Source organism: Neofelis nebulosa, chromosome 6 (genome assembly GCF_028018385.1).
Source record: "Neofelis nebulosa isolate mNeoNeb1 chromosome 6, mNeoNeb1.pri, whole genome shotgun sequence".
In the NCBI taxonomy this organism is placed as follows: Eukaryota; Metazoa; Chordata; class Mammalia; order Carnivora; family Felidae; genus Neofelis; species Neofelis nebulosa.
Genome location: NC_080787.1, coordinates 133,357,787 through 133,380,304, shown reverse-complemented (window position 1 = coordinate 133,380,304; position 22,518 = coordinate 133,357,787). Strand labels below are relative to the sequence as shown.

The following is a 22,518-nucleotide window of genomic DNA, read 5'->3' as shown; positions in this document are numbered from 1 at the left end:
GCCATAAAATGAGCAAGGACTTGGCTTCCATGTGGACAGCAGCATAGTGACAGCCACTCCATACAGATGTCTGAGTTGGAGTCCAGCAAAGAGACAATCACAATAAATCTGATGCCATCACAGTGTTATGTAAAATGAAAAAAACAATTATCTATTTCTTACCTCTACTGGGTTTTAGAAATTAATGCTTCAATGTAGACCCTAGTTTAGTGTGAGCAAAAATGGGAAGTACTTGTTGAACTACTATACTTACCTTGGGGATGTATAGCTAAGTTTTAATAGCATACTTAGGGACAGTTTCTCAAACCTCCTTTACAAATTTTTAGTCCCTGGGCTCCTGGGTGGCTCAGTCGGTTGAGCATTCGACTTCAGCTCGGGTCATGATCTCACTGTTTGTGAGTTTGAGCCCCACATCGGGCTCTGTGCTGACAGCTCAGAGCCTGGAGCCTGCTTTGGATTCTGTGTCTCCCTCTCTCTGTGCCCCTTCCTCACTCATGGCTGTCTCTCTCAAAAATAAACATTAAAAAAAATTTTTAAAGAATCTTTTTAGTCCCAGTCTTCTCTTATATATCTTCTATCTAGGATAATGATACACAAACTGCTTGTCAACTTTCCTCTCATACCTTTGCCCTTATCCCAGAGTTGAGGGAGGCTAAGTTACAATTTGCAACCACTGTTGAAAAAGTGATAAATATATTCCAATTCCTTTTTTGGCCAAAATATGCTGCCAACCTCTCTTTGCTTATAATACATTAAATAGTAAGCATAATGAGGAAGTTTGTTTATTTTCTGTATTATAAACTCTAAAGGGACTAGCTTTTATTTTTACACATTATAATGTCAATAAAAACATCAACATCAAATATCCTCAGATATAAAAAAAAAGCAAGTTTTAAAAATATACTGTAAGTTGCTGTTTCGCGCAGTAATTCTTAGATATTTTAAATAAAAAGTACAAATCACAAGACCTTACATACAGAAATCTTTGAATTAGGTGCAGTTGGAATAATAAACAATTAGAAGAACTATCTTATTCTTGCTTTACAGGGGAGAACTCAGTGAGCTTTTAATTAAAAAATACCGAGCACTATCTCAATACAATAGAATTGGAAGAAACTAAAGTTGGGGATTTCCCAATGATTTTATTGAGGTAACTTTTCCCAATTTTATACATATATGCATTTATATATACTTAAGAAAGCTAAACAATGTTCTAAGGCACTTGGAATTGTGCACAGCAAAGTATCCTATAATATTATACAACTAAGTAGAGCATAATTTTGCTTTTTAAATAACACAAACACCAGTAGGGAATAAAAAAAGATAATACATAGTCTGTCTTTCAGGTTGCAATAGTGGAATACATATACATATCTGTGTATACTTGGAGGTATTTCTACCCACATACTATGATACAGTACAGATCAAGAACAACAACAACAAAAAGAGAAACTGTCATGTTAATCAGTGTATAGTTCCAGTTATTTACAGTCACAGATATTGTACCTGTGTAATATGTAGAATTAGATTACTCACTGGAAATCAGGAATCATTCAGTCAGTCTGATAATGATCACAGCTTACCATTCTTAACCACTTAAACCAAAGCTTGAAATAACAAAAGAATGCATATAGTGCTTTATTTGAAGGTCACTATTGACACAGAAAAAAATGACAGGTTAGGTTTTTGCTAGGTACTACATCTGGTGAAACTGGTGCAGAATGTTTGGAACACACTGGCACATTTCTAAGCCACAGAAGAAATATTAAAAAAAATAAAAATAAAAATTAGTGCCTATATTTTAAGTAATGAAAGTGGTTTGACCCTAGATTTATTCGGATTGTTTTCAAATGCTAGTTAGCACTGCAATGGTGACATCTCTTTGTGAAGGCTCTCGAAGCAATGTAATGATACAGTCAAACTATAATAAAAGCATCCAGTAAGGGAAAAGTCCCCTAAATTGGCAAGTGGCACAAATATTATTGGCATTTTAATATATACCATGAAATTGACCTGAGGGTGCAGTGGCATTCTGCCTCATTTACTCCCTTTAATTTATTCTTAAAAAGAAAAAAAAATACTGGTATTTAACAAGCTAAGAATTCTTAAGCACCATCTAAATCTTCACAATATAATCACCTTTATCGACTCTGAGTTGCTCTGTCTCGAAAAAGATTCTTTAGAAATTTTAATATTTAAAAAAATTTTAGTGGCTAAATTATTCCATTCTATAAGCCACCATTCATGCATATTATTTCAGGACATATTTACTACTCAGTTTTGGTGATAAAAAGTGACAGAGAATAAGTATGTTTATGTATCGTTCGCATAGTTTAATAATGTTTCACCTAGGTAAAATTCATCTTGTTTTGTGTATGACCATCATCAAAGTAGGAACAATACATATGCCATCCAGTTAATCCACGCTTCCTTCATACTTCAGAATTTTAGTAAAATTGAACTGCATGACTATATTTATACAGGGCGAATTCAAGCATTCGCATGTAGATTAAATGCTTTTTTAAGAGGGGAAAGAGGTGACTACTTTGTAACTCAAGGGATGTACTTTACCAGGTGAAATCTACTGGTGATTTTCATGGACCACAGGCTTTGTTTATGTGGATTGTTAGTTGTGTATTAAGCCGTACAATTCAATCCTCATGACACTGACAAAGATTGTGATCAGCAGTGTAGTTCTGAAGTGAAACTGTGAGACCAAAACCGAGAAGAAACTTGGCTTCATCTGAAATTTCTCCTGAACAGAAGAGGGACCAGCCAAGTGACTATGCCCGCTCGAACTGACAAGACTGCCAGACAACCTCCTCCCTGAAGAACTGGCAAACTAAAGCTTCCCTGGAGCAGAAGCCTTGAAAAGTAAAAGGGAAGGAAACTGTTCAGGGCCCAAAGTAATGCAAGGCAGCCAGGACGATGTTTTGAAATAGGTAGTTTCCCTGTGTGTCCTCAAACCGCACTAGACAGGGGTATTCACGGGAGGTGGTACGGCCTTAGGGGGGCATTTGAACACTGGGGAGGGCTTCTGACTTTTGGTTTTACAGTGACTGGGCATGCTGCTGGCATTTAGTTAGCAGGGGCTTAGGATACTAAACGTCTTGCAACGTGGGGAACATTTCTGTAAACAAAGAATTGCCCAGCTCCAAATGTCAAAGGCACCCTCACTGAGAAACACTGATCAACAGTGCTCTGCACATAGGGGCACCTTGCATGAGCAACGTGACAAGCTGGATGACATTTTTTGTGTGGTAAATCCTAGCATTGCTAAAAATGACCCTCGCCGGTAGGGTTGGTTTTTGGTGAGAATAGCTGCCACAGGATTCTCTTATTTTATTTTATTTTATTTTATGCCAGAAATCTTGCAGAATGTATATGGGATTTGTTAATTTGAAATGACGTTATGAGCTATGCTTCCATTGGTTTCTAGAAATGTTATGGTGATTCCCATTTTCATATAAAGCTTATGCTTAATTATTACCAAAAGTAAAAGGAAAGTGAAAGTGAGAATGGTTTGGGAGTATTCTACCTTTGTCCCCACCAGCCTTTGGTCACTGCCAAGCTCTTGGAAATCTGAATTTGAACTACCCAAAGATAAGTTTTCTCTCAGAAAAATGGTCCTATTAATTTGATGATGACTTTTGCCATGGCATTCCCCTCTAGGACATATTTCAGTTCCAGAAGTTCATTCTGCTTTGCCAAGCAAAACAGTGTGATACATCCTGCCAATAAGAAGACAGCAAATACTCAATAGTGGAACATAACCCATTTCAAGAGGCCAAGGGACAACTCTGCAAATAAATTGCATCCTAGCGGCTCCTTACGGCTCACAACATACTCCAATGATGTGAAGAAATTAATTCCTGTCACAAATCATATACTTTCACTAGTAAGGTTAGGGGTAATAATATGGCTGGAATTTAGAAATGCTTTAGCTACCATATTGATGAAAATGACATAATCGTATATTTCTTCCATCTCACCTATTTTTGAGGAAGGCTTCTCACTATGTTTAATGTACTGCTGGGACCACTTAAAGAATAATAAACTGAAGAAATTTTTGAGCAAGAAAGGAGGAAAAGAGCATTTTCACTCTTTAAATGTGCACCTACAACTATGTGGTAGGCAAAGCTGTCTTCTATTGTGAATACGGTATCATTTTTGCAAGCTGTCTCTGACTATTGGGTATAAACACAATGCCTGTTACATGTTAAAACGTGGTACGTATCAGGATACGCAGCGTTAATGCAGACTGTTTTCTCTTTTAAGTGTAAGTTACTGTATTTTTTCAAAGTACCAATGCAGCACTGAATTAACTGCAGGGTGTGAAACCCAAATTACAGGTTTTAAGAAATTATCTCTCATTTTCAATATTTGATGACTTTCAAGGGTGCATTCAATTCCTTTACTGTCTTAAATAGATTTCCACTTACATTTCAGAAGTTTCTAACAGAAATATATTTACTAACGTTAGAGAAAGATAAGTGACTACAATCATTGTACTAATAAAGGAGATGAAAATGAAACCAGAAAGTCTGCTTTTCTGGGTAAATCAGAGAAGATGGATGAGTTTGCTTTTTCTTCCACTTAAAACAGCTATTCAGATACCCAAAATGTTCCTCTGAATATTGTAGATTTGGTTTAAATAATTTAAGGAATTAACATAAAGGTAAATCATATCAAACATAAAAAAATGCAAGACATTGCACATACACAGGGAATTATCAGGCAGGGCTGCTTTAAATGCACGCTGATCACCAGAGGACTAATTGTGTCAGACCATGGAGAAGCTGATAAAGCCCATGGCGTCTTCTTACAACCTTAATGTTAATGCTCTTTTGCTTGATTTTTCAAAAGACCGAGATGGCCCCTTTGTGTTTTACAGTCTGTCTTGTTCTTTCCTGCCTGGGATCTTCCTGGATATGGGTTTGTTTGCTTCCCTAATCATATCCTGGGGACTCAGGAAAACTCATTTCCTCTATGTCAGCCTAATGTCTCACGTTAAGTAGGGAACAGCCTGGTTTGTGTTACAACAGCCCGATTCATGCACATATTTATTTTCTTCATAGAATCGCAGCTTATTGGTTGGACAGCAGAAATGCTGGCATTGGGCATAGGGTGGTCCACAACTTTGCATTCTTTTGGGTCTTCCAGACAAGAGACCTCTGGATGGGCTGCCAGGTGAATATGCAGTGTTTCCGTCTCCTCAAATTAGCTATTAATATAGAACCTTATTCTGCAAAATACAGGTTAGCTCATAACCCTTCGATTGTTTCCACAGCTTTTTATTTAAAGAATCATTCTCATGACATAATTGGTGGTTCTTAAATATTAGACTAGCGGTGCTAGTATTTTTGGCTTTTTCATTTCTAACTTGTAAACTTTTCTCTAAATGTGTCAATCGGTACGAAGAAAAAGTATGAGTAGTTCATAAATCTGACCTATCGTACTAGCGAGACAGTAGACTGAAGGACCAGAGTGTCATTTTTGAACTGGGTGCATCTCATTGTAGATTATTAAAAAACTGCATCACAGGCACCACGAATGGGGAAAAAAATTGTTCCTTTTATCAACCAAATAGAGACTTGCCATGACCTGTATCTCGAGTGCCAAAACAGTGATAAATGTCTTATATTTAGCATTTTTATAGAGGCCTTGTGACTAGGAATTAAGGTAATATTTAAAGATTAGAAAATTAAAATAACATTACATTCCTTGGACTTTTTCCCAAGACACAAAAGTGATCATCTCATAATATTATAAGGAAAGGGAGGACTTGGGCAAGAATCAGCACTAACTTAATGCCCATGGCTGGATCGAAGCACCGTGACATGGGCAAACCTTTCAGCCAGAAAGAAAAAACACTTGGGCATGCAGAATTTTTTTTTTCTTCAAAAGCAAAAGTTCATCTTGTACTAGTACTAAAACGACAACAGTGAAGAATCTGGGTTTTTTCGTGCACACAGCTGAGTGCAGCAAGAAGGGCAGCTTCTTTTCTTGGTTATAAAATGGTCCCAGCTTTTTGTAGTAGGCCAACTGGGGCTAAAAGTTTTTATTCGTAAGCAAAATCATTCAATTTCAAGTGGTTCTGTAAAATACAAATGAATGACAGGATCCAAACTTATCCCCCAGATTAAATGTTTGCTATTTTGGTTGAAATTGCAAATTACAGTCTTCCATATTATGAACCAGAAACATTTCAGAAAATTCTAGCCTGAGCGCTGAGAATAAAATACAAGTCTACCATGTCCTGTCTTGTTATTATATGTCTCATGTGTTTTTAATACAAGGAGCACAAAACAATCATGAAAGAACAATTAAATGCAAGGGGTATTTACATCTGATCATATGTGTTTGGGAGCAGAAGCCATGCTGTGCCTGTGACTCCATGAAAAACGGCAAGATGGCAAATGAGGGTGTCTCAATACTGAGTGTAGACTCCCAGAGAAACCTTCCATGACTTCCAAACTTTAAGCTCACTGATTCTTTTGCACTGAAAGTCAATGCTATATTTACGGATGTAATCTGCAGACTCTTAAAATATAAAATGAGGTTCTCCTCACTTGCCACTTAGCGGAAATTCCCTGTGTTCTTTTAAGCCTTTGGGTGAGTATTTTTTTGATCCATGTACTTAATTTTTTTAATAGCAGCAATCCAACCTAATGCAGCCTTGAAAATGAGTAGTCCTTTCCATCCCCACTCAGACCTAACTGCTGGCAGAACACTTGCATTTAAGTTTTAACTTTGGATTCAGATTTTTTTTTTTTTTTGAAAAAGGTGTTGTGATTGTCAATATTATCTTCCTTAGATCAAGCATAGTTGCTTTCACTTTGAAGATAATCAAGCTAGGGAAAGACCAAAAGATTTATTTCTAGAGCTTCCTACAGATTTATAGGGTCACATTCATCTGACTTTATTCCCAGTCCTGTTACCCTTGTAGAAGTCTGGTACATTAGATAAGGAGTATAAAAAAATAAAAAGTGTGTATATAGCTATGTTACTTGAAACATGCAACAAAATTTGGGCAGGCATGCTTGTTAAGAGTCAATAAACGTCTCTTGCATTTAAGAAAAAGATGCATGAAAACACTCGGACTTATTTCTGGCAATTGGATTCACTGGCACAACAAAAAATAATGGTACTATACTGCACCAACATAACGGTGAAACGGGAATATTCTTCTAGGATCCGGTCTTTAAGGAATCCACATTGGGTGATTAGATTCCAAAATCCCTTAATACGTTCTCAGCTACCAAAAGCCTACTTCAAAAATATTTATGCCTTGATTTTTTTTTCTTTTCTTCATTAACATAATGAAATATTTCTCTTCTTTTCTGATTTTCAACCCCTACCCCTTTCCAGTGCCCAGCAATTCCAGTCCCCATTTCTCTTTAACCCACACTCTACAATTTGGCTTTCTGGTAACAAGGACCCAGCGATTGTCTTCTGCTCATCTTCCTTGATTAAAACTCCTGATGGAGAATAACTGGTGTAACCATGGTGTTGCTTACCATCAATACACATGCTGGACAGCAGAGTCACTGCACCTGTCCCTTTGCTTGTTGGCCCTATCTGGGCTGTATAGGTGGGGAGCACTTTCCATACACTTCCTTCCCCAATTAAACGGAAACACACACATTCAAATCCCAGTGCAATATCAGGTTTTCAGGAAGAGAGGCTTCCCCCAAAGACGACCAGTCTATGTTTCCAGAGTCTCACACTTCTTTATGGACGGTGAAACCTGACAGAAGAAACAGAAACTCTGTGAGTCTATGGTATAGAAATGCACTCTGTAGTTGGTAAACCGAATAAGGTACAGCAATGTTTATATTAAAGGGAGCTCTAGACATCTCCCAATGGAATTACTGTTATAAATTACTGGCATAACAGAACACTGTTACAAATGTTAGGCTGGAAAGCAGAGACAGCCCCTCTATAAAATTTTCTGGTTATATCATCGAGGATACAGAGCAATCAGTATACAAAACATAGCAAATCTTAAGCATCATGCTGTGAGCTGTACTGAGCTGAGTGGGATGTTTCATACAGGATTTGATTACACCTGGTTCTTAGTTATAGACGGAAACCATCAACAAATAGTCACTGTTTCATTATCTTCAGCATCTCATCACCTCCCACTGAAGACACCAAATCTACTTTCTTACCCTGAATTTCCGAATACCTGCCAGGCATTTCCACCCAAATGTTCCACTGAACATATCCACAACTATACAAATGGTCTTTTCTTATAAATCTGCCTTGGCACGTTCCATCTTGTTAAACAATCTACCTTTTAAAAGATTTTTAGTCTAAGACCCTCAGATTTGCAACTCATTTCTCTTCTTCACCCTCCATATCCCATCAGTCACCAAGTCTTGCTTCGACTGACGGTCTTTGAGTCCATTAAAGTGTCCCCATCTTTTGCTAGTGCTGTTTTAATGGCATGCTAGCTAGCTAGTTAGCTGGTTTCACATCCTTCCATGTGAGTTCCTGAACCTCCTTGTGTTTTTGGAGCCCTGTGCTTTTGTGCACATGCTATGTTCTCTAATATTGCGATCCTCTCCCTTCGTTTCCCATCTATGTTTTCATATTCAAGATCAGAGTCAAAAGTCATCTTCTCTACAACATTTTATCTGATCTACCTCTTCAGCCCATTTCTGTGGTCCCACACAGAAAGTTTACGCAATTCTATTTAGTATTTCATTTGTCTTGTCTAATCTAATGTTCACTGGTCCTCATAAATGAGTCTTCTAATTCATTTTCCTGTCCCAGGCTCAGAGATGTGGAGATCAAATCTGTGCCCCACATTGTCACTAGCAATACCATCATAAACACTAATCTGATCTTTCCAGTTCTTTGTTAACATCATTGTATTGTTCACCTTCCCCTATGAAATAAAATTTAAATTTCTTATAGTAGTGATTGAGGCCTTTCAGGATGTGGCCCAACCCATGTTTCTAGCTAGATCTCTATTACTACTTCCAAAATACCCTAACTTCCGGGGACGCCTGGATGGTTCAGTCGGTTGAGCATCTGACTTCGGCTCAGGTCATGATCTCATGGTTCCTGAGTTTGAGCCTCGAATTGGGTTTGCTGCTGTCTGTGCAGAGCCCACTTCAGATCCTCTGTCCTCCTTTCTCTGCCCCTCCCCTGCTCTCTCTCTCTCTCTCTCAAAAAACAAAACAAAACAAAAACCAACCAACCAACCAAACAAAAAAACTTTAAGCCCCCAAATACTCTCCACTTCTGTGCTCTGCCTTTTGTCCTATCTTCCTTCCCATCTCCAACTCCTGCAATCTCACTCTGTGAGTTCTCCAAACTCCCTTTCCTCCATTTCTCAAGGAAGCATTAATCACCTTTCTCTTCTGTGTTCCCATAACACTTGGTTTATACCAGTTACTTATCACAGTATACAATCTTTATGTAGGTGTGCCTCCACTAAGATTGTGTGGCATGGAGGAAAGACTTGCTTTTCATCACTTTTAATCATGGAATACGATATCTGGCACACTGGACAGCTTAAAATATGTTGTCGTGTAAAATCAAAGCATGAAAAAAGTGAAAAATTAAAGCCATAAGAACAGCTGAAGCAAGATTGGCTATAAGTTGATAACTGGAAAAGCTGCATGATGGATGCATGGGGCTTGTTATATTATTTTTGCATGTTTGACTTTCCAAAACTCAAAATAAAAATAGGATATACCAAGCTTTCCAAAGTTAGCAAACTTGTTGTGACCAAAGTAGGGATGTATCCACTTTGAGTTCCATTCCTACTGCCAGCCTTGGCCATAACTTTGGGAGGTACGTGAATCTACATTGGTTACAGGGAGACAATGTTCCTGTTTTAGGCACCTGGGTGTTGTTTTTGCCTTCTGGTCATGCAAAATCCTTACCAACTCAGGCCCTTTGCACTATGCCTTTGAAATCAGCTGGTTCCCTTTGGGGGTGGAATGTTTTTCTCTCCCCCAACACTGCTGACAGCTTCCTCTTGTCATCTAAATCACACAGTAGGTTTTATTCCCTAAGACACCCCTTTCATTGCCATCCTATCTATACACCCGCTCTTGTCCCTTCAATAGCATCCTGTTAGATTCTCTTTTGTTTAAAAATGTTATTTATTTATTTATTTATTTATTTATTTATTTATTTATGAGAGAGTGAGAGAGCAGGGGAGGGGCAGAAAGAGAGGGAGGGAGGGAGGGAGGGAGAGAGAGAGAGAGAGAGAGAGAGAGAGAGAGAATCCTAAGCAGGCTCTGTTAGGATGCTAACACATCCTACAGAATGTCCCAAGTCACGAACCGTGAGGTAATGACTTGAGCCAAAATCAAGAGTCCAATGTTTTAACCAACTGAGCCACCCAGGCGCCCTTACATTTTCTTGATAGTACTTAGCACAAACTGAAATTATCATTTTTATTTATTTGTTTACTTGTAATGGTTTGTCTTCCGCAGTAGAACATAACCATGTGAGAGTGAGGACTTTATTTGACATGTTCTAAATTCCCAGGGTCCAGAACAGAGTCTGACTCACTCTATGTGCTCAATCAATACTTATGGAATGCATAAAAACTTGAATACATCTATACTGGCATTTAGAAAATTATTTGATAAACTTTCTTTAAACAATTCTTATAAATGAAGAGTCCAATCATGAGGCTCTCCCTGAATTAATTACAATTACATTTATATTAATCTACGATACCCAATATGGTAGGACATTCCATCATGCTTTCTAGGAAGAGTCAACCATAACCTGAAGAAAAACACAGAAATTCTACAAAAATATTTCAAAAGAGTAATTGAAAACCTCTTAAACCAACCTTTTTATATAAAATATAAAAGACAGGTAGATAATAACAGCTGAAAGTACTAATGTTTACTTTGTGCCCAGCACAAGTCCAAGTGCTATACATATTATTACCTAGTTTCATCTTCAAAACAATCCTATGAGGTATGTATCTCTGTATCCCCTCAGTACAGATGTGGAAACAGACACAGAGATGCTAAGTCATGTGCCCAAGGCACAGAGCTGGTAAGTGGAGGCTCCAGGCTTCAGACTCTATTATTAACTAACCTGCATCAGACTGTGAGAACAAAACATGCCTTCACTCATACTTTCACTCAAAGGGTCTTCTTGGTGCCCTCTGGGTGGAATGTAATGGAAGAGGCAATCAGTTAGATTTCTACATCTGTCCGTTAGTTCTGATCAATTTTGACCAGAGAAAAGTCCTGTTCCCCATCCCAGGCTACACTTTGATTGCCACTGTTTTCTCAAAAACATCTGCCTTTTGCTACAAAGGGAACTCGAGGACAATGGGCTCAGCACAAACTTTTTGCAATTACTAGAAAAGCGAATCCAGTGATGTCCTTGGGGTTGAAATGAGCAGTACAACCTCCCTCCTCACAGGACACACAAGCACTGTCCTTACCACACCAGGGAAGCGGGTACCCTGGGGGCCGTGACAATACAGACAAATAGACTACACCTGCAGGACCTTCGCACCTTGAGCCATCAAAGTTCAGCTTTTCTAGGAATTAAAGACAAACTCATCGAAGTGAGCAATTATTTTAGCCCTCTCCTAATTTGCTGGGCTTTGTACAGCAGACATTCCACAATGCTCTAATTTTCACTGGATTCAAAGGACAAGCATGGGGAAACATGACATGACGGGCTAGATCTTCCCACTGGTAATGCCTGTGGGATGAAGAAGGTGAATTAATAATTGAAATGCACAACAAAGTGAGTAGTCAGTGGCGCAGAAGAGATGTAAAACCTTCTAAAGTCCAGCATTTTCCTAGAAAGCATTCTGCTTTTAATTTCCAGAAATTAGCAGGACACCATAAAGCTTTTTTGTTTTTTCCTGCAGGCACTATTTGCCCATGGGTCCCATTAGAGAATGAACTCCACGTCTGCACTGCATGCAAGGTCACAGGCCATCAGCATGGCTTCTGGGTCCAGCTAAGAGAAGAAGGTGACCAACCAATAAGAGGCAATAATATGCTAACAAAGCCAGGGGTCAGAAATGTACCCTCTCTGGGGTGCCTGGGGGGCTCAGTCGGTTAAGCATCTGACTTCAGTGCAGATTATGGTCTCACAGCCTGTAAATTCAAGCCCAGCATCAGGCTCTGTGCTGACAGCTCAGAGCCTGGAGCCTGCTTGGGATTCTGTGTCTCCCTCTCTCTCTGCCCCTCCCCCACTCATTCTCTGTCTCTGTCTCTCTCTCAAAAATAAACAAACATTAAAAAATTGAAAAAAAAAAAAAGAATGTACCCTCTCTTCATATGGACTGCCAGATCTGGTAAAAAATAAATAAACAAACAAACAAACAAATAAAACAAAAACTAAAAACAAAACCTCATATATTTTCTTCACCTATCCAATCAGAAAAGGAAATTTATATTCCGGGTTTTTTAAATTTATTTTTTTTTAATGTTTATTTATTTTTGACAGAGAGAGAGACAGAACATGAGCGAGGAGGGGCAGAGAGAGAGAGACACGCATAGAATCTGAAGCAGGCTCCAGGCTCTGAGCTGTCAGCACAGAGCCCCATGTGGGGCTCGAACTCACAAGCCGTGAGATCATGACCTGAGCAGAAGTGGGTCACTCAACCGACTGAGCCACCCAGGCGCCCCCTATATTCTGTTTAAAGGCGCCATCTTTTCTTCCAATTCAGCTCCAAAATTCTCTGGTGAGAGGTACTAAAAATGCAAATTGCTCTTACATTTGTTACAACTCAATGGTTTGCATTCATTTTTGAAATGTGAGAAGTTCAGCTTTACCTCCTGAGAAGTCTGCCTCTCTGACAAGATGACAGTTTGGCTTTAGGCTTCCAACTGATGGAGCAATAAATAGATTTATCGTGATTGTGCCTGAAGTACACTGAAACTCCTGGTCCGCTTTTTTTTCTGAGCTCTCCTATGACTCAAAATTGAAGTTACCTACGTTTTTTTTCTTTTTTAAAAAAAATTTTTAACGTTTTTATTTATTTTTGAGACAGAGAGAGACAGAGCATGAACGGGGGAGGGGTGGAGAGAGAGGGAGACACAGAATCGGAAGCAGGCTCCAGGCTCCGAGCCGTCAGCCCAGAGCCCCACGCGGGGCTCGAACTCATGGACTGTGAGATCGTGACCTGGCTGAAGTCGGACGCTTAACCGACTGCGCCACCCAGGCGCCCCTATTTTAGTTTTTGTAATGCTTTATTTTATTTTACTTAGTTATTTTTTTGAGAGAGAGACAGAGCATGAGCGGGGGAGGGGTGGAGAGAGAGGGAGACACAGAATCGGAAGCAGGCTCCAGGCTCTGAGCCGTTGGCCCAGAGCCCGACGCGGGGCTCGAACTCATGGACTGTGAGATCGTGACCTGAGCTGAAGTCGGACGCTTAACCCACTGAGCCACCCAGGCGCCCCCGTGTTTTTCTTATTAAAACTGAATACATTTTTCTTATTTTCATACTGTTGAGAGGAAGTGAATGAGAGGGTGTGTTATTTAAAAAAATATTTTTTAATGTTTATTTTTGACAGAGAGAGGGAGAGAGACAGAACATGAGTGGGGGAAGGGCACAGAGAGAGGGGCACAGAATCCAAAGCAGGCTCCAGGCTCTGAGCTGTCAGCCCAGAGCCCAACGTGGGGCTCGAACCCAACGGACCGTGAGATCATGACCTGAGCCGAAGAAAAATACTCAACCGACTGAGCCACCCAGGTGCCCCGAGAGGGGGAGCTATTTTTAAGTCATGGGATTCAGGTAAAGATCATTCTTTTCCATAAAGGTGATTCCTCCACCAATTAATACATACAAACTTACCTTCCTGTAAATTCATTCAGATAATAGAAAATAATAAAATTACTCACAAATGTAATTTGTTGTGTACTTTTCCTATACTTCCGTGTTTGATATATACAGAAATCCTGAATAATGCATTTCTCCTTTATTTAAAAGGGTTTCAAGGTCGTGGCACATACGCTTTAAACATGAGCAGGTTCTCCTAAACCACAGCTCTTAGTTCTACCTGAGAAGCCAGATCACATGCTGGATGGGCTTTTATTGTTCCAAATACTGAGCCAATTGCTTCCAAGTCTGGTGGTTAAAGCTGCATTTCTGCAGCTCTTTTTAGGTTCTGTCCAGGTAAATGGAGCACCCACGGAAGAGAACAGCACTGCAAAAGCAGCTTTCTCATTCCTCAGTGGAGGACCCCTTATTTAATTTGATTTTTATTTTCAATGTTTAGTTTTGAGAGAGAGAGAGAGAGAGAGAGAGAGAGAGAGAGAGAGATAACGAGCACACGTGTGAGTGGGGGAGGAGCAGAGTGAGAGGGAGACACAGAATCCGAAGCAGCAACAGGTTCCAATCTGTCTGCACAGAGTCCGATGCAGGGCTCAACCTCACAAACTCACAAACTGTGAGATCATGACCTGAGCTGAAGTCTGAGGCTTAACCAACTGAGCCATCCAGGTGTCCCGCCCCTTATTTAATTTTGATTGGGGTCCCACGTGTAATTCTTGCCGTGTCACATTTTGATAAGCGTATCTAAAAGTTGAAAAATCAGTTTATTTTATCTGTAAATCCACATAGGATAGTAATCACTCAAAATGGTATAGAAGGAGATAGTCACTTTAAATATACTTGCCCACACCCACAGACATGCCTCAACCTAACCACATTAAGAGTGTTTGAAAAGTAGAGGGAAAAAAAAGCCTATAACCCCATTCTGTAATAAACAGTTAAGAGTTTTTGGATGTTATTTCCTATTTTTTTTCTATGCATCTGAATTAAAAAAAAGTTTTTTTAAGTTTCTTTATTTATTTTGAGGGAGAGAGTAAGCAGGATAGGGGCGAGGGGAGAGAGAGAGAGAGAGAGAAAGAGAGCAAGAGAGAGAGAGAATCCCAAGCAGGCTCTGCACTATCAGCGCAGAGCCTGATGTGGGGCTCAATCCCATGAACCGTGACATCATGACCTGAGGTGAAATCATGAGGCAGACGCTTCACTGCCTAAGCCACCCAGACACCCCTCTATGCATCTGAATTTTAAATAAAACATACTATTGCTATTCATAGCTTTATCAGTATCCCGATTTTCCACTTAACAATATGCCAATGATCTTGAGACTCACTTTGATGCTAAGACTGTCAATTCAATGATTCTTTGCTTTAATAAAACAAGTAAATAATTTATAAGCTAATAAAATCACATACATGGATTTTACACTTCACACTCTAAAAAATACTCTTACTTACTAAATTCAAAGTTTACTTTTTAAAAGTAATATTCTCTCTTAATTATAAATCTAATCCATGTGGATACAAAAAAATTCTGGAAAAGAGAATACCCAGAAGAAGATTACAATGACTCATAATCTTACCCCTCAGCTAGCTGTAACTATTTTAAAATTTAGTTTTCAACGAAAATTTGACCTTTTATACCATTTGTCTTTATAATTTAGGGAATCATTTTAAATTTCGGAAATGCCATTTACTATGGAAAGGGAAGCAGCTTTATTTCGCCATGGTGGTCTTCTTCCAGAATGCAATAATCCTATTAAATAATACGCAGCCCTTCAAACAGTCTTCTGGGTTTTGAACAGTGACCTGGGCGGGCAGCTGCTGGTGGCAGAAAATAGACGATGTGGCCAGACAAGTAGCAAGTGTTCTAAGAAGCCAATGTGAGAGCTTGGTACCTCTCAGGCCACAGGATGAATTGTCTTGGGGACCACTAGTCCTCCCCCTTGTCACATGGCCCCAGAAGGCATTGCAACGCCAGAGAGCCATCCAAAATACACAGGGAGAAATTTGGGGAATTAGATGAAAGAGTGAATCACTGCAATTCTTTACCACTACAGATCCAACATGTCACAGAATATATTCCATGATGGAGGTTTCAGAGGTGTTTTCTGGGTACACCAATAACAGGAATGTCACAACGAATTTAGTGCTAGCACATTATTCAAGGAAAGCTACCATGATGGTATCCTCACTTACAGAGAACTTAGGGAATGGAGCTTTCATTTTTCTTCTAGGTATTTGTTTTTGATAATAAATTCTTATATTTCAAAAATTCAAAGAGTGAATTTTTCCCATGCCTGCCCCTACCCACCAATCCTCCGCCCCAGAGGCAACCAATGTTATCAGCTTTTTGTGAATCTCTCCAGAGATACAGAAGCAAAGGAAGCTTTCTCTATGGGAATGGATCCTTCCAGTGTTGACTGATACATCACTGTGGGGGAGATTATCTCTGGATAAAAAGGTGCCCGGGCAGAGGGAGCAGGGCTGTCTTTTATTAACCACTCTAAATCCACAGGGAATTAACAGATTTAGGTTTTGAATGGCAGGCTTACTTGATATAAGGAGATAATGTCTGCCACTAATAAGGAGAGCTAATAAGTGAGCTGCTCTCTATCTAGATTACATTTAAAGGGCTAGGAAATGATCAGCAGCCTGCATGCTCCCTCCAAGGGTGACTGCTGCTAAGAGTAACACCATCTTCTACATAAGCGATTTTCTAAATGTAAAACATTATCATATTTTGGCATTATTTTGATTAAACTCAGCAGTGTTTACCAAACCTTTTTCCTCTTAAAAGAAATACTGAAAACAATGTGAAAATCATAAGCAAGATTTTTATAAGTCTTAGAGCCAAAATCTTTCTTTATTGGAATGTAACTCTAATGATGTAATACAAATTAATGGAAAAATAGCAGTAGACATTTGCTTTGCTGCCAGGTTTTAAAGAGTACTTAAGCAAGGCATATTTATCTTACTGCTATGAATATTTAATTTTTCTTTATCTGGATAGACATTTTAAAGAGTGTTAATCAATATATTTTTTGGAAAACTTTTAAAGCTTACCTTTGTTACCGTAAAAAAAAAAAAAAAAAGCCTGTAATTTTCTCTTGAAAAGCTCATCCCTATTTACATCTATTAATATTTACTTAAACAATAAAGATATCAATAGAATTTTATAGTATATAATAAGTACACTCTAAATTTCTGTAGATGAGTAAATACAGCAAAGTAGCCAATGGAATTTTGAAGGTGAAAAAATATGCCATCAGATATAAAAAACATCACAAATTTATTCTAATTAAACAATGTGACACAGTGCAAAGATAGAGAATAACTCACTAGAGCATAATAAAGAATCTGGGGGCACCTGGCTGGCTCAGCCAGGGGAGTAGGCAACTTTTGATCTCAGGGCTGTTAGTTCAAGTCCCACATTGGGTGCAGAACCCACTTAAAAAAAAAAAAAAAGAATCCAGGAACTGATCCATGTGTGTATTAAAAGAAGACTTTCACATCAAGGGGGAAATAAATGGGGAAACTGACTACTGATTTAGAACAAAGTAAAGTTAGTTACTCTCTTGAATCATATATCCAAATAAATGCCCAATGGATTAAAGATCTAAGTTTAAAAAAAAAAAGGCATATATAAGAACTGAAGATAACAGATTTATAATCTTGGCCTTTCTCCATAAGACACAGAACAATGAAGTTGTTCAGACATATTTGAATATGCAAAGATTTAAATAAAAGACCATTAAAAAAAGTTAAAAAGTTAAGAATAAATTGGAGGAAAGTATAGTAACATATGTAATAAAGAGCCAATATCCACAATATCTAAGTAATATCTAATTACTAATCCATATGAAAGAGACACCCAAAAGAAAACTAGTAAAAGTAAATAAGAAATGTAAATGGTCAATAAAGATATGTAAAAATACCTAACCTTATAGAAATCAATGAAATAAGATATTATTGTTCATTCTTTAGACTATAGACCCCTCACCACCACCCCTGTCCTGCCCCACCAGTGCTGATGAAGGTGATACACCAGGTATGCTCATAAACTGCAGGTTACAGAATAGCATCTTCCAAAATGTAAAAAATATATCGCCAGTGACCTAGCAAATCTTCTCATGGGACTACTACAGAAATACTGGCATCTATGTGTCAGGATATATTTACAAAGAAAGTCAAGGCAGCATTGCTTTTCTAATGAAACACTACAAATTCCATAACATCCATCAATAGAATAATTGTTCAATAACTTACGGTATATTATATACAAAAGGCCATAAAGTCATTCAAGTGAATGAGGTACACACTAATATGGAAAGATTTTCTAGATCCTGTTTTGTGTGTGACTCAGAAGGGATACATAAAGGCATATGTGTATGTACACATAAATCATAAATATCCATACATGTTTGCAAATGCACAGAAAAGTGACCAGATGGATCTACCTACACCAAACTTTTCCTGGTGATTACCTACGAGAATGGGAATGAAGCTGGGGAATGATGGAGCGAAGGGAGTTTTCCTTTTTCATGGATGGATTTTTGTATTGTTTGAATGCTTGATTAGAATATATTGGTCCATGACAAATACATATGCAAAAAATAAATGACCTTTACTCTCTTTGCAGCCTCCTTTTTTAAAACTTGTTCATAGCATACAATAGAAGAGAAAGGACCTCCTTCAGTATAAATTTTTTTTTTTATAAACAGAACTTCCAAAGAAATGCATTTTTAAAATTTGGTTATTTTCCTTTGTAGTTTATTCTTCATATAATGTTATCAAATAAAAATGAGGTAATCAGGATTTCTATGATTTCTAGGAAAAACACACAGAAGTAAAGCTATCCTGAATGATAAAGAATAGGTTGAGTGTAGTCACTATATCTCGGGGGTCAGGACTCAAAAGCACAAGTACATGTGCATGCTGTCCTTCCAGTTACCCGGAGGTCCCAGCCAACTAGATGTCACCATAAATATTCAGCCACCTTATTATGATCAACTTTACTGGAGAAGTATGGCCACAGGTGTCAAATATCAGCATGAACTTTCCCTGACCTCAGAGTGGAAGGGAGAAAAGGAGGGGACAAATAGGTCTGGCTTGATACGGGCGTGTGACTGGCCCAAGAGTAGATCAGGACAGGATGCAGCTCTCAGTTAGAGACAAATCCCACACGTTCAGATGGCTAAAAGCCCCGAATGCATTTACAAATAAACATGATATGGGAGGAACCAAAACAAATAAACCTCCCCTAGGAGAAAGGGGGAATTTCTTCTGCATACCAGACATTATCACAGAAGCAATAGCTTTGGAGCAAGGAGGCCCCCATCAACTTTAGGGAAGGGATTTGCTATTAAATTATGAAGTTGTGCCATGACTTCCTTTATCGTAGGACATGCTCAGCATGGAACAGCACCACCGACAGGAGCCACTGCAGGCAGAGCAGCACCATAATATATGGCTGTCCTGCAGAAGCTGTTCTAGCCTAGGGAACCAGTATTTGCTTTCCAGAAAGACCTACTGTGGTCTTCTTCATGTAATCATCTGTCTTGGTATGTTTTTTAACAATTCCATTTTATTTTAATGTTTTTATTTATTTTTAAGAGAGGGAAAGAGACAGAGTGTGAGTGGCAGAGAGAGAGGGAGACACAGAATCTGAAGCAGCCAGGGGATGCTCGAACCCACGAACCATGAAATCATAACCTGAGCCAAAGTCAGACACTTAACCAACTGAGCCACTCAGGTGCCCCAACAATTCAATTTAAAAAAAAATTTTTTTTTAAATCTTTATTTATTTTGAGAGAGAGACAGAGTGTGAGCAGGGGAGGAGCTGAGGGGAGGGAGACACAGAATCAGAAGCAGGCTCCAGGCCCTGAGCTGTCAGCACAGAGCCTGACGCGGGACTCGAACCCACGAACCATGAGATCATGACCTGAGCCAAAGTCGGATGCTTAACCAACTGAGCCACCCAGCCGCCCCCCAATAATTCAATTTTTAATTGGCATGCAAATTTTTACGAATATACGCGTTATAAAAAAAAAACACCAGACCACATAAATCCATTACAGAGAAATAAACAGAACACCTGTTAAGTGGTGGTGGGGGGGGGGGCGGTGGGGGAGGGAGGGCAGGTAGTCAGACTATATGATCACATTCAGGTCTCCTGTGGTTTCAGCAGAAGAATAAACTGAAACCGAGGGGGTACTGGGAGTTACAAGAGTGGGATTATTGCAATCTTCCACAGCACCAGTAAAAACTGGATTCCTAGTCTAAGTTAAATCTTCTAAAAACTGAGTTTCTATCTTCTCTAGGTTATGTCTACTGTGATCCCAAAGCAGACACACATGTGCCCATAGTGGCTCTTTCCAGCATCTGTTCTGGGCATAAAACTTCAACTAAGTCTCTTTAAGGACAGAATAAATGATTCTAATGAGTTTCTCCTGTCCCAGAAAATAAAGCTAAGAAAGAAACCCAAACATAGCCCTTTGGAATGATTCAGACTTCTATAGGAAAAAAAAAAAAAAAAAAAAAGACTTAATTTTAGAAATGTTCGTTAGATGGTGTTAGGCTCAACTGTATTTAAAAAAACTTGTAGGGCTGCCTGGGTGGCTCAGTTGGTTAAATGTTCGACTTTAGATCAGGTCACGATCCCACCACTCGTGGGTTTGAGCCCTGCGTGGGGCTCTGTGCTGACAGCTCAGAGCCCGGAGCCTGCTTTGGATTCTCTGCCCCTCCCCCACTCACATTCTGTCTCTTTCTCTCTGTCAAAAAAAAAACATTAAAAAAACTTAAAAAAACTTTTAATTGTGGTAAAATAACATAAAAAATATGCTGAATTGCATTTTGCCCACCTACCTTGTAAACTGTCGACTCTCTTCATGAACTTCCATTTCTGTGCTTTTAAATTCATTTAGTTCCTTCCTTATTGCTGCCTACATAGGAAAAAAACAACAACAACAACAGATAAACAGAATTGTACTTAGGTCACATATTTTCTTAGCATAACAGCATCAACAAAGCAGACATTCTTTTAAAAAATGTCTTGCAAAAAGAGATTCCTAATTTCTACTAGGTCTTTACCTGGTAGAGGTACGATAAATGTAGTATCACACTATAGCCAAAAAAAACCCAGGTCAGATTTCCTTCAAGTGTCACTGACAAAGAGGAGAGAAGAAAGGCCTTTGCTAAACTCATCCTGGGACCTAGTCTGTGAGTCACACACATCCCCCACCCTCGATGACCACAGGATAGCATAGGTCATAAGACTTTCTCAGAAACAATTATCATTTCCCTATGAAAGTTCTGCATTGCACACCATGTGCAGCGACATGGCCTTGACTAGCTGCCATTGAACTGCTGAGAAGGCAGGTGCTATTTATTCTCTAATTTTGCAAGTTCAGACAAGTAGAATGAAAAGTTTCAGCATAGCACCTAAAGCCACTCGGAAAATGTGTCCTAGAATGTGATTACTATTACTATTGAACAAACACATAACCCATGTCACGTAAATGTTGGGATTTGGAGAGATGCTTATGTCTCTCAGGTTGAAATGCTGAAATAATCACAAAAAAGTTAATGTGAGTTATCTATTAACAATAGTGACTAGATCATGGATGGTTTCTGCTTTCAACTTTATGCTTATCCTTTTTTTTTTTCACTTTAATTATTTATTTTGAGAGAGAAAGAGAGAGAGAGAGAGAGAGAGAGAGAGAGAGAAGCCCAGGCAGGCTCCACACTGTCAGCGTGCAGCCCGACATGGGGCTCAAACTCATGAACTGCGAGATCATGACCTGAGCCAAAATCAAGAGTTGGACACTTAACTGACTGAGCCACCCAGGCACCCTAACTTTTGCTTACCTTTATTTCCTAATTTCTCTACAAAGAACTTGTCCCTCTTGTAAATAAAAACTATTAATAAAAATATCTCCAGGGGCGCCTGGGTGGCTCAGTCGGTTAAGCGGCCGACTTCAGCTCAGGTCACGATCTCGCGGTCCGTGAATTCGAGCCCCGCGTCAGGCTCTGGGCTGATGGCTCAGAGCCTGGAGCCTGCTTCCAATTCTGTGTCTCCCTCTCTCTCTGCCCCTCCCCCGTTCATGCTCTGTCTCTCTCTGTCTCAAAAATAAATAAAACGTTAAAAAAAAATTAAAAAAAAAAAATAAAGAAAAAAAAATATCTCCATACCCTAACCTCTATGATAAATGGACTCTTCAGCCAAAACACAGAATGATACTACAAACCACAGAGAGTGATTTGACTGAGAGATAAGAAAATCTACTTTGTGGTTGGAAAATGATGAATTTTAGAAAGGGAAGAGACAGGAGGAAGCCTGGAGGCCTCTCTCTGGCTTTCTCCCAACACTGACTGTCTCTGCAATATGCAAGCTTTCCTCCAACAGGCTTTTCAGTGTTGTATTTAAATCCCGTAGTCATAGAGTGTCTCATCTCCCTACATGCATCCCTCAGCTGCTCTAGTTTCTACAGGGAACCTGTGGCTGGGAACTGTGGAAGTAATTCTTGCTACTGAGTTCTGAAAGGGATGAAGCAAGCACAAAGATATTTGTGGGCCTGAGTCCCCTGTGGTAAGACCATACATCTCGTCTCACAAGAGAAATCAACACTGAGGGTACTTTGTTGTACTCACTGTAAATACTGGTACCTAAACCAGGAGCTGAAATAGTGAACATACCCTATACGAGTTGCCAATTAGCATCTATCGGAAAGACTT

General features: G+C 39.1%; 1 protein-coding gene across 8 annotated transcripts in view; it reads right to left on the bottom strand.

Annotated features, from left to right (window-relative positions):
- Positions 1-1,122: 1,122 nt before the first annotated feature.
- Positions 1,123-22,518, bottom strand: part of PHACTR2 (phosphatase and actin regulator 2) — a 276,161-nt gene continuing 254,765 nt past the window's right edge. For 5 of the 8 annotated variants that reach the window (XM_058735513.1, XM_058735512.1, XM_058735519.1 and 2 more), the window contains 2 exons: positions 20,650-20,726; positions 1,123-7,750 (listed from right to left, as the gene is read on the bottom strand). In XM_058735513.1, coding sequence (XP_058591496.1) covers positions 7,735-7,750; positions 20,650-20,726 — 93 coding nt within the window. In that variant the 3' untranslated portion in view covers positions 1,123-7,734. Of the gene's footprint in view, positions 7,751-20,645; positions 20,727-22,518 lie in introns of those variants that run through there. The other 3 variants (XM_058735516.1, XM_058735515.1, XM_058735520.1) reach the window with 1 other exon arrangement.